Below are 18,903 nucleotides of genomic sequence, written 5' to 3' on the forward strand. Positions count from 1 at the left end.
GCCCACTTTATATCACTGTTCTTGGGGTTTATGTATAAACAGCTTTTTAAAATTCAGTTCTGGTCCACGTTCTTTAAAAAAAAAGTGTTTTATTCCTTTCATTCCACGGCAATTTGTAAACAATTAAAATTTTTTATTCATTACTGAGTATTGCACTTTTTCATTGTTTACAGTGATATCAGTAGTGAAGGCAGAATTTGTTTTCTCTTACACTGTAACAGCTATAACTGGTCATTACCTCACCATCTTACGTTCTCTGAGACAAAACTACGGCCTCTCATGAGAAACCAAAAAGCATAAATTTCTCTGTCCTGAAACTCTTCCATGACAGAAAATGTACTGACTGATAAAAAGCTCTGTCTGAACAAAATTTTAAGATCGAGGGAAATGTATTTGCATGTTGCGGTGGTGGATCATAACTAGGTTGTAAGAACTGCTTCAAAATGCCAAAAGAAGAAAAAGACCATAGCCCAAAAAACCTCACAACAGAACTCAAAGTGTCAAAAAAGGACTCAGTAGTGAACGACCATGGCCCAATCAATCATTGTTGATCACTTCAAACACTGTTTCCAGGAGGCTGGTGGGAATGTTGCTCCATGTGATGAAGATGGCTTTATGAAGGGAATCCTTAAAGGGGATTTAGATCATTAGAACACGCTGGATGGTCCAAAAGAGTGACGTTATTCTCCTGGAGGAAGTCCTTCACCAGGCAGACGTGGTTTACTGTAGAGTTATCCTGTTGAACAACCCAGTCATTATCACACAAACGAGGGCCCTCAGTCAAGAGGGATGTCCGCAACATGTCCACATTGCCAGCCACAGTTTGATGCCCCTGTACAAAATGAAGCTTGATTTTCTCATTAAAGAAAAAGCACCCCAGATCATGATGGAGCCTCCGTGTAGAAACATCTCCAGTGGGATCTCCTTTGCCTCTTTTCCACTGGAAAGAACCGGGTGCTGGTTCAGAGCTAGCGCTAGTGCTGGTTCAAAGTTGGTTCCACTGGCGAACCTTCTAAGAACCGGTTTCCTTTCCACCGGCTAGAGAGCCATCACAGCGCCGAGTGTGACGTCACTGTATACGTGTCACGTGTCCACGTTAGCTCAGCAGCGGCAAACACAAACACAACAACAATGGCGGATGTTGCTTTACTGTTAATGCTCATGGCTTTGCGAACCTACATTGGCATCCAACGCGGCGAATAAAACGTGTACATGCAGCTCCGTGTAATCTGTATAAACGGAGGTTGTAATCAATAAAGTACATAACGTTATTTTATTGTTAACACAGAAAAAAAGTTAGCCTTATCATGTAGCTACCTACTATCATGTGTGCTGATAATATATCATATCGCGGTAAAGTTAAAGTGTATTAAACATTAGTATACTTAAGGTACATTATCAAATGCACTAACAATAGCCCCGTCCACAGCTCCTGACACAAGCGGTTCTTAAGTCTAGACCAGCAATGTTTTGGTGCTACTTCAGAACCACTTTTCCTGGTTCGGAGCCGGTGCATTGGCGGTCGAAATAAAAAGAACTGGTTCTAAATTAGGCTCTGGCTCCGAACCAGCACTCAAACTGCCTCGGTGGAAAAGGGGCACTTGTCATGCCGGTAAGGTTGAAAGCGATCAGGATCGTCCAGGTTAAAAGTTTTCTTGTCCCATGTTTGGTTTTGCAAATTACAAACGGGCAAGTATGTTTTGTTGGAAATGACATGGACTTTGTAGACGTTTTTTGTTCATTAAGCCCTTATCTCGCAGAAGGACAATGACATGACATGTTTCCCTTAGTCTTAAGATTTATTACAGGAGTACAGTATATATATATATACACACATTTTGTTGGATGTTGAACCACAAGTTAACCAAGGCCATATTTTGTATAATCAAGTGAAATAAGCACCAATTATCACCAGCTAAAACCAGGAAAAAGCTGTCTTTGATCCAGACATCATAAGATTAGAGTGGCACAAATATACAGTGTGAATCCCGCCAAGCATCTACTATTAACTCCATCAAAAATTCAGAGCTCACAAAATAATCCTCTTAAGTCTGCGAGACAATATGCTGGGCCAAATACAGTCCTAGAGGAATATGTCTACAGTATGTTTCCTGGTGCCTGGGGTTGAAAACAGCAAAGGCTACACTCAGGATGACTGACACATCCAGTTTCTAAAAAACATTACCTGCTCCCTGGTTCCTCTTTACAGTGGATTGACTTTCCATGTTCTGTCGAGGCTCTGCAGTGGCTCTGATATCAAGCATAATCTGCTGGACTTGACTGGACTTGTGTATGTGGATAATATGGATTTATTTCATCATACGTTCCTCTGTGGATCATTTCCTCCTGCTGGATTTTTCTAACCCAGCATCCTGAAGACGCTAACACTCTGAGACAATAGCGACGGTCTGGGTCGCTCACTTAACGGAATTATGCTGCAAGCAAAAACGAGCTTCTGATCATCTGAAGTAAAAATGAGGCAGTGCAAAAACGTCAAGTGCTTATTTTGATATTAAAGCATTACAAGGTGAAAGATGTACTGAGCAACAGAATCCTCAGTTCTCATGGCCAGAAGTATAATGATACATTTTGAAGCGTCGTTTCTATGCCTCAGTACTTGGGAAATATATTTTATTATATTCTATTTTTGTGTCCAAAAAAAACACACCATTAACTTTGATGTATCTAGCTTTAGAGCTAACTTTAGATAGTATGCTTTGGAATTGTATTTCACAATGGTTATAGAAATGCCAAAAAGAGCATTTTCCTTCACATAAAATTCAAGTACCCCTATGCTACAGAACCAAAGTTCAATGATTAGAGTAAAGTAGGAAAGCCAGCTCTTTCCACCTGGGTGTTGATCTTAACTATCTATTACTGTTATCTAATTTGTTAGATCAGCAAGAACTCATAATGTTAGAATATCAACAAATGTGCTGTGTGATTGTGCCAGAACAGTAGACCTGTCCTTAAAGTCTGTTAGGAGAATATTCTATCCTAGAGTTTGTGGAGATATCTTCTCAGGGGGCACGGTGGCTTAATCCGTTTGCTTTATGCCTTGCGGGTTGAGTGTTTCAGTTACCGTCTCTACCCCATGTGAACACCCTGGATGAGCTTACATGTTCTTCCAATGTTTATGATGTTTCCACCAACAGCCCAAAGACATGTGTTGTAGGCTGCCTGGATCTCTAAATTGTCCATAATGTGTCAAAGGGCTTGCGTGAAAGTGCCCTGTGCTGGGTTGCCACCGTGAACAGGGTTAGGCCCTTTTTGTGCCCCGAGTCCCCTTGGATAGACTCCAGATTCCCCGCAAACCTGTTTAGCACGAGCATGACAGAAAATGTATTGACATTCCTCTTCTCACAATGTCTAATAATTAAAGGCCTAATGCTGTATGACCCCCTCTGAGACAGCTGCAGTTTTCAGGACAACAAAGACCTTTTCCCATTTTATGTATTTTACAAATTTATTTTTTGGTTTATAAAGACTGAAAAGAAGCACAGGGTGATAATCATTCCATTAGAGACCTCTGCCTGGACTTTGAAACAAAAATCAAAGAATCATTTTTATATTTACATGAATATATAGTGACCAAAAAGTACACAGACCTTTATGAATTCTGCTTTCATTCCTTTTAGTTTCAGCTTGTAAACTGGGAGAAAAGAAAAGAAACGATCTTTTAGTTTATCTTTTAGTTTATTTTTAATAAACTAAAAAATCCTTGCTTATTAATCAGGGTCATTCAAGATCATTCATCATGACGAAAAGCAAGCAAAGAAGAAATGCAGGAGTTAATTAACTCGTAATATTTAGGGTTTTAAACATAACAAATATTTTGAACATCTTGTTCGTATACAGGTTTGTTTTTCAATGCAAATTTGCAGAATTTTTGTTTGTTTTCTCTCTCTTTTTTATTTTTAAATCAAAAGTCAATATCCGGTAACTTTATCACAAAGTGCATTTTTAGATATTAAGCACTTTTAGATGACCAGTACATCTTTTTTAAAACACCAATATCTGCTATTATTTTCATATATATCTTACTTATATATATATATATATATATATATATATATATATATATATATATATATATATATATATATATATATATATATATATGATTCTTTATTCCACTGCCTTTAAGTGATGCAATGAATTTATCAAAGTAAGTGGGAGATGCGAGGACACAAATATTGGGCCAAAAAAAGATTTTTTTTTGTTGTTTTTTTTGTTAGATTTAAACGAGCTTAGTTTTAATGTGTGCATAAGTCATATGCATTATGTTCCATGTTTTATGTTATGTGTCACTGGAATTGAAAAATCAACAGATTAAAATACACCCAACATTATAACATAAAGCACCTTAAATACAAGCCCTGGCACAAAAGAAAAATAAGACATATCCGAATGAAGAAACAGTAATTGTGAATTGGGAATAACTGAGAGCCCCTTGTCTAGAGGCCTAGAGAACATTTTTTGGGGGAAAATAATTGCTTTTTTCATTTGTTCTCTACTTTGTTATGGGACCTCCCAGAGAAGTATCCCTGAACACCCAGCTTCTATCAATTATCAGAGATTTATGTGGATACATTGCACCCGTGGTGTAATAGCTGTCTTCTCCTTACAAGATGAAAGCTATTGCAAACATTGTTCTCATTTTTGAAATTGCTTCCCTCGTGGACTGAAAGCGTTCGCTTGAAACAGATCACAGGGCCCAAGCACCAAGCGATGCATTAATAATTTTAAAAAAGCAGCAAAATGGAGTAAAATAAGTTGATATGGTACAAATTCAGTACATAGTCATTCAGCACAACAAATGTTTTTAATGTTATTTGATATATGAAAATATTTATATAAATGTACAGTAGTGAGCAGGGAAATTTAGCAGGAAATGGGCAAAAGACCAAAAAATATCCCCATCCTCAATTTGGTTTTTGTTCAATAACACGAAACATGACACATGTTGCTTAGGAAATGTAAGATCTAATGTTTAAAGATGAATATACCGTAGCCTATTAAATATTAAAGCCAAATGTGGCAAATTGAACCTAAAGGAAAAGGCAGCCTCAATTCTGAATGCATCTTTAACCGACAGTTGGAATTTGACAATCAATTATTTCTTTCTTCACTCTCCTTCCAGACATCCGTGAGAGTGGAAGTCCCAAGCCAGTGATGGTTTTCATTCATGGTGGATCTTATATGGAAGGAACAGGAAATATGTTTGATGGCAGCATTTTGGCCAGTTATGGCAATGTCATTGTCATAACCGTGAACTACCGGCTTGGTGTGTTAGGTAAGTGTTTTTTTTTTGTATTTTTTAAATAAATTCACCGCCTTTGCTAAGCATCAGATGAACAGAGTGAAGGTTGCTTCCGACTGAAATGTCTTGGTGTGATCCTTCGGCAAATGATTCGGCCTTGTTTAACATATACTCATTGTGAGAGTGAATTCAGCCACCTGTAGGAAGTAGTGCACTACATGTATAGAATTATACTGCCAGCTCTAACCCTAACCTTAGCTTCTATTCAAAAGCACACAAAAACAGCGGTAAGCATCTGTAAATCCAAGTCGTATATATATATATGAGCACTAAAGTATTTCAGGCAAGGCCGTACTGTATGTTGCCTTATTCACATGATTATTATTTATAAACTCAGGGTTGCTCCCAAAAAATGTAATGGCCATGTTGTTCTAGAAATGTTGTTGTGTAAATTCCACACCACTTTGTGTGCACAGGTAAGTGCAAGGTTGAAATTATATAATTCTGCTGATTAAGTCCACTTATGTATGGTGCTAGATAGGAAAAAATGTGGCCATGTATATGTGTGGCAGTCTGGGGCCACTTTTTTATAGTAACGTAAATGATTCATATGTTTTTCAATTGAATGTATTAAATCTAAAGTCTATTTAACCCAAAAGTGAAAATCTCACAGTGGATAATTCAGATCGAAGATTTAAAACATTTACATTTCCGATCGAATACACTTCTAGAAAAATATCGTTATTACCATATTTTGTAATTCTGCTTTTAGAATGGGAATGCACTATGGGTTGAACGCGCTCAGGATTATTCGCTCACAACATTTAAACATGAGCCTTATTCATGCCAGTAGATAAATTATGTCTGGTTAATTCAAGCAGTTCTGTTGGCTATATTTCTTTATATTATGCTATGTTTTTGTTTGTTTGTTTGTTTGTTTGTTTGTTTGTTTTAGGAAAATAAAATTCAAACAAAATATTTACAAAATACTTTGACCAAAATGACACCAACTATATTCTTGGCAAGAAAATATTGTTTTGGATTTTTTTCACAGAACAAATCCTGACAGTTTTTTTTCCCAGACTGCTCTGCATATGTGAATGTGAAGTACTAAGTTTTATTAATAACAGTGACCTTATGTTCTGTCTTAGTGAGAAGTCAGAACACAGTACTCTCTGTACAGTGCAAATCATACCTGCCATGCCACTCTATACCACTGTTCTCTTTTTTGGCATTAGTTCTGCTTGGATTGATTCCTTTTATCAATGAAGTTGATTATCTGTATACATTTAGTCACATATCTTCCGGACACAATAAATCAAAGTGCTTTGTTTGAGAGGATAGACAAAGCAATATTCAGCCCTGGAGAACAAATAAGCTGCCAAGCAAAATGAACATATAATGTTCCTCACCACTCGCCACTGAACCCCCATGCAGGTCATTTTTTTCCTGATATCTTTTCACTTGTTTTTAGCAAAACTCAAGACAGTATTTGTGAAGCTGCTTTATAGTATGGTGAAAGACACACATTCTGGAACATCTGCTCTGATGGTAATCATCTATCTTCATGCTAAAAGTAGAGCTTTCATAACACCTGATGGTGGTGGATAGAGAACAATGGTTTCTTATGCCAAGATGACAAATGTGGTTATAGCCGTGGTGCTAACTCTGTGTAAACAGTGTCCGTTTGACTGCTTACATTTAGAAAAGGAGCATGTGTCCTGTCAGTGTGACTGTGTGAGTGGTACAATGCAAATGTAGCCAGCGTGGGTTTAATTGTGTCTACAGTATGCTTGCTTGCAGGCGCGTTATTCCTTTTGTTTACCAGCTTTTCAAATCTTCACCAGTGGCTTTTGTTCTCTCTGAAGTAATTGGTTTCGGTGTTTTCATTTTTGCCCTCCGTTGTAATTTATTTTTATGCTTATTAATTTCTTCTACCTCAAAACAAATACACCAGATACTTAGTTTCATTATTCTTTTTCCTGTTCGCTTTTACTCTTTTGTACCCGATACACTTGCTTGCTTGTTATGGTTGGACTTGCTTTCGGGTCTTGAAGGAATCATTTTAAAAGTCTAACTGCAACTAGTGGTGTTTATTAGAGTAAAAAAAAAACATTCTAAATGTATGTAGCACGTGGTAAGCAACAGTTGCTATGGATAATTCATTAAAGTTTTAAATCAGACATGAGTGACTTAAACAGAAACAGGGTATAAACAGAAACAGGGTATAAAAATGCTTGGTAAGACTTGGCAGCAAGGTATAGAAACAATTTGCCATAACTAGGCAGGCAAAAGAATGGCTGCCCTTCTCCAAAGACACATTTCAAGTCAAGTCATAGGGAACAAACCCATGGATATGCCAGGGATGGAGACTGAACTGAAACCAACAAAGAGGCACCTAGTCATTACAAACAAAAACACATGACATGAACACTAAGCAGTATAACACAGACTGGTTGTACTGGGAAACATTTTCCGTGCAAAGAAACCAAAATTTGACACTATTCCTAAATTGTTATTTGTTGGGAGGTACTATATTTGTGTGTTTATTAATCTGTTAACTCCATCTCAAAAATTTCTCCTTAGCTGTTTCAAGGTTACATACCTTGATAATGTAATGTCCGTAGTCAAATAACATTGCTTAAACGATGAGCTGTGCTTTGCTGATAAGATTTGCAGATGTACTGTAAGCTGTGTCCTAACTATCACCACTACCCAGAATGCTTTAATTGCCTGTATGAAGCATTCTAGATAAGGCGTGGCTGACTTTATCTGAAATGGCAGTTTGATGTTATGTCTACTGGCCTTTTCGGTAGAGGGCAAAAGAGACGAGTGCTGGAGACGAGGCCGACTGCCTCCAGAGAGCCACTGTCTTGTGTGTCCATCTAGGCCTCCTTGATTCCTCTCCAGCCTCTCATTTACTCTTAAATACTCTACCAATCTTACTGTCTTTCCTTCTGCTTGTCGAAAAATGCAAAATTTTGTACAAAATGATTCACTGTGCTTAATTTCAAAAGTGTCACAAATGCCTATACCTAACTGGAATCAGAGTAAGCACCTTCTCGTCAATGTAAAGCATGAACGTTGACATCTCAAGGACCTGCTCATCTCTGAGGAGTCAGATGATCATAGCTGTCTCTCCATGACATTATTTAGAAGATGTGGTTTTATTTACTATACCAGGACTCTAGCTGGGAAATTGCAGCCAAAGCTGTGTTTCACATGTAGCTTCTGTAATTTACAGCCCAGAGCCTGCAGGAGTTATCTCCGAGCTTGGGGCTTCCTGTCACGCTGGCCACCCTTATTCCTGGCCCCAATGCTGCATTCATTTTGCTTGCTGACAGCAGCTGCTGTGAGGGGACAGGTAGGGGGTATCAACAGATGGATGAAGCCACATTGAGGCATTTGTCTCTGCCATGGATTTCGGCATTAGTACTGCCCCTCTCCAGGGCAACTCGTTAGAGACCAACAGCCTTTGTGGATGATCTAGGTACTTACCAGGATTCACACAGTGACGTTGCTTCTGCCTAGAGAAAACAGATGGATATGTTTAACACCTACGAAATGAGGTGCACCAGAGTTCCAAGTGAGTGTGGTGCAAGTGGGACCTGTTGGAAAAGTTGTGAGGAGCGTCTTGATTGTTATTGACATTGGTATGCAGTTTGGACCTGCTGAATTTCTTGATTACAAAAAATTCTGAATAAAGAAAAAAAATAAAAGGCATACAGTATGTTAGTTGAGCCCAATGACAGACTTGGGTGATGTAGCTGAGTTTGAAGAACTGTCAGAGCCAGAATACACATACCATGCTGAATGCTGGCATTACTTCTATTTATTCTGTGTTTTCCAAAATAAAACTTAAACACATAAAGGAAAATCCCTTTCTGGTTTAGGCTGTGGTCATTTTGTGTTTTAAGATAAAAATATATTTTATGCCTCTAACAGATGTTTCAAGTCCAACATAATTATCATCTCCTGTGGCTTCACACACTGTGGTTGCTCCAACTGACGTATCACTACATGTCAGTTTGTTGTTCCTTTAACTCCTGCATCATTTTAGAGGTCAAAGACACCTCCCACTGGGAACAAGATGCTCACTGCCATGGTCGGTCAGCACTTTTAGCCCCATGCCTTTTTTGGCAGATGGCAATGTGGATAAAGGATCTATGACATGTTTTTTGCTGTAATCACACACTTATATACAGTATTCATCATATGAAATAGACATGGACAGCACTATTGTTGTGGTCTGAAGCCTAAGTCTAAAACAGGGTTCCTCAGGGTTATGTCATTCTGTATCCTCTGCAAGTAAAATCTAACTAAAATAAACATGTAATACAGCAAGGGGATTATACTTTTTGTCCAGAGTTCCTGGAATAGTGCCTATAGCTAGAACATATCCTCTCTCATTATGATGAACTCAGCCAAGGCGATAGAAAGATCACACTGTAGCTGTGTGCTGAGGTTTGAAGTCCTGAGGTTTGAAGCTGTTTAGCAGTTTAGTGTGATTTTGTATCCTGCAAAGCCTCCTAACAGTGGATTGGCAGATTTATTACAAATCTATTTACCTGAAAAAGATAGAATTCTCAATATTGTAATCCAGCTCACTGTCAATTTAAGGTTATTTTGCAAAAGATATAAATTACCCCCAACTCAATTGAGACCATTTAATAAGTAATTTAGCATAAATCATTAGCCCGAATTGCCCTTGGAGATCAATAAATTCTATCAAACCATCCATCAAGCCATCCATCCACCCATCCATCCATCCATCCATCCATCCATCCATCCATCCATCCATCCATCCATCCATCCATCCATCCATCCATCCATCAGTGCCTCTATTTGTTTTAGTACAGATTTTTGCCATTCTTTGTGCTGCATTTATCTGAAATGCTTCTAACTTCTACACTGAATCCTTCTACAGAAACATCTTTGTACAGGATTCTTTGTACAGGATTCCACTAAATGCCTTTTTAAAATTCTGATATAATATTGTTTGTTTATTTTTTATTTTTTGCATTAAAAGGTTAAAGAAATTGATTGTGGTCCTTGTAATCTACCTCAATTTGTCTTTTTTTTTAAAATTAATCTATCGCTGAAAATATCAACAGTCGCACACTATCTAAAATGCAGTTAATTATGACTAAATCTTTGGCTTTGCAGATAATGATTAATATCTCTTGTGATTTATGTTGCTTGGACATAGAAACTTGAGTTCACTCCAGGTCTTCCCTACTGTTTCCCTACTGAAATTTGATTAGAATCCATTTATATGATGATCAGAATCCCTTAAAGTCCAGGCTTATTATACAGTTATTAATATTAACATGTATGATTTAATCATTATTATGCATTATTAAAAATAATGAGACAGACATATCAGATTACTAGCATAAAAACCACTCGGTCAAGCAGTGAACCAAATTCAAACTTTATTGAATATGCCAACAAACAGGAAAAGGATGTAGTTACTTGTGTTACCACGTATAGTTTTGGATTTGCTAAGGTGCACATACTTTAAAGCAAGCTGAAGCATATTTGGCTTATAGACTAGTGGAAAATAAGGTAATTTCTTATTTTAATGGAAATGGGCCAGTTAGAATATTATCATGGTAATTATCAGACTACTGATCCAGTCAGATTATTACTAGAGGGGTAGAGAAATTATTATGTACACGAGACACTCATATAAATAAAGATATGCACCTGCTAGCCACTTTATTAGGAATACCTGCACCCCTGCTCATGCATGCTCTGTACTGTTTAATCATGCAAATACTGGTCAAGAACTTCAGTTAATATTCCTATCAAACAGCAGAATTAAAAAAAAAAAAAGTGATCTTCTTGGTGCCAGACTGCCTGGTTTAAGATGAATTCAAGTGTGCAATGGGTAGAGGTTCACTGAATCTGGGAAGTTGAAGATTGGAAAAATATTGTTTTATCTTTTTACAATTTTCAGCTATGGGGTTTTGGTGAACTTGTGCCCTCTGTGACTTCAGATTACTTCTTGGCTCTCAGAATAAAATCAGGTGTGGTCTTCTGCTTTTATAGCAAATCCATCTCAGTGTTCGGCATGTTGTGCTTCCTGATATGCTTTTCTGCTCACCATGGTTTTAAAGAATGGCTGTTTGAGTTACCATAGCTGAGAATAACCATGTCTGGTTATTCTCGTCTGACTTCTGTCATAAACAAGACATTTTAACCCAAACAACCTTTGTTCACTCGATGTTTTGTTGCTTTTAAAGCACACGATTGCATGAATGAACAGGTACGCAGGTGTTCCTATTAAACTGACCAGTTTTGGAATAAATAGAGTAATAGAGTAGCTGCCATTTGTCCAATGTAGACATATGTTTGGGTCTCATGCTGTGCTGTAGCAGTGAGGACACAGGTTGATTTGCATCTTGAAATTACAACCCCATCATATTGCATCCTAGTGAATTCAATTACATGAATCATCATTAATAGGAACATTTAATCATTGATATTAATCACTTCAATTATAACTAATTTTCTCTCTCTCAAATGGCATAGTGAAGTGGCAATATGAAGCAGGGATATCATCATCTGTCATCATTCTTTATTTCCTATTTCCTTTCTTCTCCTCCTACTTTCTTTCTTTCCCTGTCCAAACTCCTGTCAGTCAAAGAGATTCCTGGACTATGGGGAAGGATTACATTTCCTCGGAAAGATGATTGTGGGTTGCGCCCGTCTATACAACGTAACGGCTGCCAATTTGCATGCTATCTGCTTCTAGAAAGGTTAGCGACTACAGCCACCAGTGTGGTAGCTTGTGGGGTATGACAAGTGAAGCTGGAAATATAAAGAACAATAACTGTGAGGGTTACAGTCATGAGATGAGGACACACAGTATTTAGATTTACCTATCACCAAATATTCACCATGTAAGGAGGGGTTTTATTTTATAGGACAACACTCAGTGTGATGTATTTACACATGAAGCTACTGTACACGAGTTACTGTACCATACTGTACATGAGTTACTGTATCAATCATTGTTACGAGATGTCTATTATTTAATATGGTGTAATGTCTACGAGTCAAGTTAGTCACTCATCACTTTACATCTATATACCAGCTCTCTGACTGGTCCCTGTCTTCTTTTTATTTTATTTCATTTTATTTTAGTATTTTTTTTGTCTTTCTTCAAGGTAATAAATTAAAAACTGCAGCTTATTATGTTAACTAGAAACCAGAAAGCCAAGATTTTAAGAAACATTGATTTTGTAGAGAGTCTGCGTTAAAAATTAATTGTTATAAATTGTTACGAACTACCATGTATTAAAATAAAGGAGATAATATAAACCTCATGCATCTGGAAGTCAAAAAAAAAAAAAAAATCAGACTAAAAAAAATATTTGAGTGCTGGTCTAATTTCAGGACGAAGGCCAGATTGTCTACAGTGCCATTTGGTGGAAGTGTTAGTCATTCTAGTATCAGAGCCATAATGAGATGCCTCTCCATCAGCCTGAGAACAGACTTCTTAGCAGAAGGTAAAGGAGTTGAAGGTTTACAGAGGAGGGCAGTCTGTTATGGAGATTATCTGAGAGCTTGGAGACCATGAAGTCCTGGTGCAATGGTCTGTTGCAAAAAAACGAGTGAAGGGGGATAGAAGCTCTTGGCTGGAAGGACATCGTCCCCTGCCAGTGGACAGATGTTAAGATCCTTCACAGATTTCCACAAAATCCTCATAGGCATGCTTCCAGCACTTGTTGGACAAGGTGGCTGATCTGTTTGCACCCCGCAATGCCATGCAATATCACCCATAACCCTGGAAATAAAAACCTCTACACAGAAGGAAGGCTGCCATTTTACGGTTTCCTGGTTTGCGTTGGCAGTCCTTTATAAATGCTTAATTGCACCAGATGAAAAACATTAACTCAGAGAATGTTGTTTGTGTTTTGCAAGGTTGAACTGCATAAAGAGATTAATGGAACGGAATGAGCGTTAAGAATTGGAAATCAGTCCTCGAGATGTGAGGCCCTGGTTGAAGGTCTGGGTTTATAGTGTCATAAAATTGCTGAAATGGGTTGTTATCGGGAACACCACAAGCTTGCTTTATTTCTGTGTTCTTGGAAGTGCTGCGGCTGGGCACTTTATTGTAGGATATTGTTTAAAATTGTGTTAGGCAATTTTAATTTATTGTCCCTCACTTACTTTCTCATTAATCATCAGCTGAATGCTTTTGCAAAAAGGCTCAGAAGGATATAATAGATTCTGATTTGTACAGGGTGTTTTTAAGGTGTCACGTCCCGTCGTAACACGATTTGCCTGGACAAAAGCTCAGGCTACATTTGGTCATTAGAATTCTATGCAAGCAAATTGTCTCAGCTTGTTTTGACTTTTTTCTGTCCTTCCAGAGTGCACATTGTTCTACGTCTGCATCCTCTTAATTCATTTCACAGCCGCAGTAGAGTGATGGTTATTTATTAATTCAGTCATCTTCAATAACTGCTTCATCATGGTTAGGGTCACGGTAGATCCAGAGTCTATGTGGACAGTGAGGTGAGAATACACCATGGATTGGACACCAGTTTGCACACTTAATCTTTTCATTTCCATTGCTCCTACCTATATTCTTTCTTTCTTTCTTTCTTTCTTTCTTTCTTTCTTTCTTTCTTTCTTTCTTTCTTTCTTTCTTTCTTTCTTTCTTTCTTTCTTTCTTTCTTTCTTTCTTCTGTAAACTTTTCTGGCAATCAGGGGGCAGTCTTTGTGCCTGTGTACGTATATTTTGCTGCCTGCCGCCCTTCTCATATGCTGAATTTGCACTGCATTTTTATTGATGATACAGTCCTACTCTTTAAGTACAGGAGAAATTTCAAAATGATTGCACTCATTTAACCTGCAGTCGACCCAATTAAAGACACCGCAGACAAGTAGAACACCTTCACCGCCGTTTTACAGTTCCATCACCTGATACGTCAATATGCATCTCGACTGAAATAAATCTGACGCTGTTTGCGATATACTTGATGTTAGTTATTATTATGCATTTGCTTCAAATGGTTTCATTTCATTCCGTTTCTCCACATGCCCAAACAGCACAGGATGCAAGAATGATTGTCACCGACATTGATCATCTAGTTATTGAGAAATGAGCTGTATTGAGAAACACATTGTAATAACAGGACTCATTTTATAAAGCATTGGCCATCAATGTGTAGAAAGTTCTTCAAGACTGGCAGCTGTCCATGTCCATGAGAGTAGGTACTGTAACAACTACGATTGCTACATTTTTTACATTCAAATCTGTGGGCTGTTTTAATCACAGTAATTTTATTGCATGCAACTTTCCCATACATGTGCACTTAATTTCATGGGGCAGATCCAAAATTGCTGGCAAGTAAATTGCCTTTTATCTGAACACGGCTTGTGAATCGCACAATTTAGCCAAAAGATTGACTGCACTTGTCTGTGTGTGTCAGTGCACCATGATGTCTGTCAGGTTAAGTTCTCTCTTTCTGTGGGAAATGGAACTGACAGCCTAGATGGGAGCTCTCTAATGGCTACCACTGGTGTGGTACTATTTTCAGAGACAACACTTTTCATGGTGTGAAAGTGGCGACAGGGACAGCTGTCCGAACACAGAGCTAGCTAACTCACACCTGCTTGGCGGTTCAAGCACACAGGGGCACCTCAAAGCTGAACAGCCTTTATATATATATATATATATATATATATATATATATATATATATATATATATATATATATATATATATATAAAGAGAGAGAGAGAGAGAGAGAGAGAGAGAGAGAGTGTTGTGCTAGTTGCTAAGAAATTGTAACTAGTTACAGTTACTAGTTACTTCATTCAAAAAGTAACTCAATTACTTTGTTGATTACTTATACCAAAAAGTAACGCGTTACTGTAAAAAGTAACTTTAGACCGTATCATTAAAAGTAACTTTAGTTACTTTTTTAAAGAAATAATGAGCATATTTCCACTTTGAGAAACTCGTCTTGCTCTCGCCTTGACTCGTCATTACTGCCTCACATACTTGAATAAATGGAAACACGCCAACAATGCGCCATCTTCGTGTTTACAGTGTTTGGCATCCACCAATCCGAAAATGCGTTGCTGCTGTAAACAGGTTAGGCTGTAGGCTACACTTCAGCCAAAATGAATTAATTTAAAAAAGTAACGGACAACCCAACCATATGGTAACGGTAACGGAGTATTAGAGTTGGAGTATTAGTTACTGTCAAAAGTAACTGCAAAACACTGTATATGTAAACTATATATACATTATATATATTGTATGGTTCATGGACACCTGACCATCTCACCTACATGTGCTATTTGAACTTTCACTCTTTTGAAAAGGCTTTCCACTAGATTTGTGGAACGTGGCTGTGGGGAATTGTGTGCATTTAGTCACAAGAATTAGTGAGGTCTGGCATTAATGTTGGCTGAGACTTGTCTAAAACTCAGTCAGTATTGCAGTCTATCCCAAAGGTGTTCAGTGGGTTTAGGAATCTGTGGAAGATGCTCAAGTCCCACCCAAACTTTGGCAAAACAGGGAGTTCATGGATGTGCACAAGGGCATCAAAATGATGGAACAGCTCGGGAACTCTTAGTTCTGATAAAGGGAAATTGTAATGCTACAGCATACAAATATGCCCGTATTAGTTGCTTGATTACCAAAGTTTTGGGGAAGAACCACATTTGGTTGTGATGGTCAGGTGTATATACACATTTGGCCATATAGTGTATGAATACATACATTGTACATTATATGAATTTACATTGTTCATCTTTAAAAGTGATTTAAAGTAAATAATCGGGCATTAAGCATCTTTTTACCTTTAATTAGTTTTGGACTACTTCAGGTAAAAGATACAAAGGACATAACTGCTTCACTAAGGACAAGAAATTATATAGTTAGTAGCATTTTTCTTCTTCTGAGAGTGCAGATAAAAGTGGGTTATGGAAAACAAATCATAGAATACAGAGACGGTAAAAGTATTTTTTCTTTTTTTGATGACTCAGTGATGTACAGGAGGAATCCCTTCTCAGTTAACCAAAATATATCTCAAGGACAGATTATGTAATTAACAAACTTTATAGATCTAAGCTGTGCAGCAGCTGGTCTCTGTGGAATTGAAGAATTACTGTATTTCATTGTCATTAGGTAAATTCATCAGAGCAAAAGCAAGCAGAACACAGCGAGCCGACTTTCTATTGTTCATTTTTTCAATGAGCAAAAATCACATTCCCAGATTAAGAGGCAGTGTGGTAGCAGCCGCGGGAACGTGGTGTAGCCATGCAATCATCATCCTCCTCCCATTTCATCAGTCAGCCTCTCTTGGTTTATGTGTTTTTTTATGTAATTTTCCCTATTCAGATTTAACACTGAAAAATTGTTTTCATTAGGATCTGACAATAACTGGGATATTTAAACAGATGACTGGGTTTCAATTTCATCCCCTTGTCAGAGAATGAGCATTTTAGGCCTGTGCCTTAGAGGGAAGCAGCATGATGAAAAGTGTATTGCTTTCCCTTCTGAGATTTATATGAAACCCAGAACATACCTTATGCTTATAAGGCGCATAAAGATTATTCTGTGTATAGTGTAAAAATCCTGCTTTATTATGTAAAATAACATTGATATCTATGTATTTTTAAAATGTTTGCAAAATGTGTTTTTAACGTGCATTATATGTAAGAAAAATATTTTGCAATTAAAGAGTTGCATTATAATATTGCGGAATATTATGATGCATATTCTGGATACATTAGTATTACTTTGCTTTAATTTTATAAGCATTGAAATGATTCGACTGAGTCAAGGCAATAATGTAAGCTTGACTATCTGGTATCTTTTCACACTAAAATTAAAGCTATTTTCCCCTGATATCTATGAAATAAATAAATAAATAAATAAATAAATAAATAAATAAATAAATTAATAATAATAATAATAATAATAATAATAATAATAATAATAATAATAATAATAATAATAATAGGGATCCATATTATATTGTGTCTAATTTTTTTATGTTTAATTATTATTATTATTATTATTATTATTATTATTATTATTATTATTATTATTATTATTATTATATTATTATGCTGATAATGAAATCCCAAGAAAAGAAGAGAAACAGAATGACACGTACAGACGAGATCTTAATCAGCTCCCTGAATCTAATGTGATTGTTGATCACATTAAGCATGGAGGATGAGGAAATGATGAATGAACAGTGAAATAGAGGCATGGCCTCACTGTCATACTGGAGAGAAGCTAATCAGTACTATTCTCTCTCTGCCCTCTTCATTCGAACTGTACGAAAGCAATCTGAGGAGAGCTGTGCCTCAATTATATCCAAATAGATCACATTTCACACCCATTCATTTGTGGGCAACATGGTGCATGATAAACATTGTATTTCCTCATTAATAACCAGACGTCACCCTCATTAGTCCCCTTTTGTGCATGACTAACAGGAGGGATCATTAGTCAAAACCAATATTAACAGGTACATCCAATTTTCATACCTCCCACTATATTAACAGAATGCCAACACCAAGTGGTCATTTATCATGAGCTGGTGAGTCACACACACAGACACACACACATACACGTACAATGTGCATAATATACTAACACATTTCTTATTCTTGTTAAAAGAAAATTCTACCCTGAAACTCATTAAATATGTGAAATATTTGTGATGTTCTTAGCATCTCTGGTGCTAATTTGTCCCTGCTACCGTATTTTTGTAATTCCTAATAGACATTGGCAGTTGTCTCCCGCGCTGATGTCACAGCGGGACGTTTCTTGTGCAATTACAATGGCATTTAATAGGAAAAAAAAAATCGACTGAAATTGTCAGATTTTGCTGTTAGCTCGCTATTTTTCATCAAGTTCGAGCGTCATATGAATGAGAATCACACAAACAAGTTCCTGAATGCAATTCAGCTGTTTGACACTGTTGTGGCTCAGCACAGCTTGTAACGATCTGTGAAACAATGCGTATGGTGATGATAGTGTTATTAGCATGAAATATTATTTTAAGATTTTGAACCTGATTTGTTTGAGCAGTGTGTACAAATGTCTAAAAAAAAGTCAATTGCATTTTGGCTATAGTAGGAAACCATTAAACATCATAAACAAGAGTAAAAATGTTAAAATCTAAAGATCAATACACGAGTCAGCAAGTCATTGGGTGGATTTTTGCAGTTAGTGACAGTGATAGAAAGTCACAGGGGCAGTTCTAGGCCTTTTTTAGGATGGCTTCAGCCAACCTGTCTGTGATCTCAGCCACCCTAAAACTATACGTATAATTTTTTCTTTCATAAATAAACAATAAAAATTACGTTGAAATGCAGGACATGTCGTGGATGGGAAAGAAAATTATTTATCAGTTTGATCCAATTTTTTTTTTTACTTTGCTTTTTCGTGTTGTAGTCTTTCAAAAGTGCGTCTTCAGCTGTCTGCTTTATTTGAACGGAGAAGCACAGGTACGCGCAGCGTGCACGCGCAGTCAGAGCTGGAGGCGTTTATCTATAACGTTAATCGGCGGAAAGACGCAAAGACGGCAACCAAAAGCAGTGAAATTTCACTATTCTTATTACCAGAGTTGTCATATAATATATAATATAAA

The 18,903-nt window shown here is 37.1% G+C and overlaps 1 protein-coding gene across 4 annotated transcripts in view; it reads left to right on the top strand.

Annotated features, from left to right (window-relative positions):
* The window catches only part of nlgn1 (neuroligin 1), a 243,145-nt gene that overhangs the window by 121,269 nt on the left and 102,973 nt on the right, over window positions 1–18,903 (top strand). For all 4 annotated transcript variants that reach the window (XM_027169793.2, XM_027169794.2, XM_047810386.1 and 1 more), the window contains one exon: window positions 5,144–5,296. In XM_027169793.2, coding sequence (XP_027025594.1) covers window positions 5,144–5,296 — 153 coding nt within the window. The remainder of the gene's footprint in view (window positions 1–5,143; window positions 5,297–18,903) is intronic.

The sequence above is a fragment of the Tachysurus fulvidraco genome, chromosome 2 (assembly GCF_022655615.1).
Source record: "Tachysurus fulvidraco isolate hzauxx_2018 chromosome 2, HZAU_PFXX_2.0, whole genome shotgun sequence".
Lineage (NCBI taxonomy): Eukaryota > Metazoa > Chordata > Actinopteri > Siluriformes > Bagridae > Tachysurus > Tachysurus fulvidraco.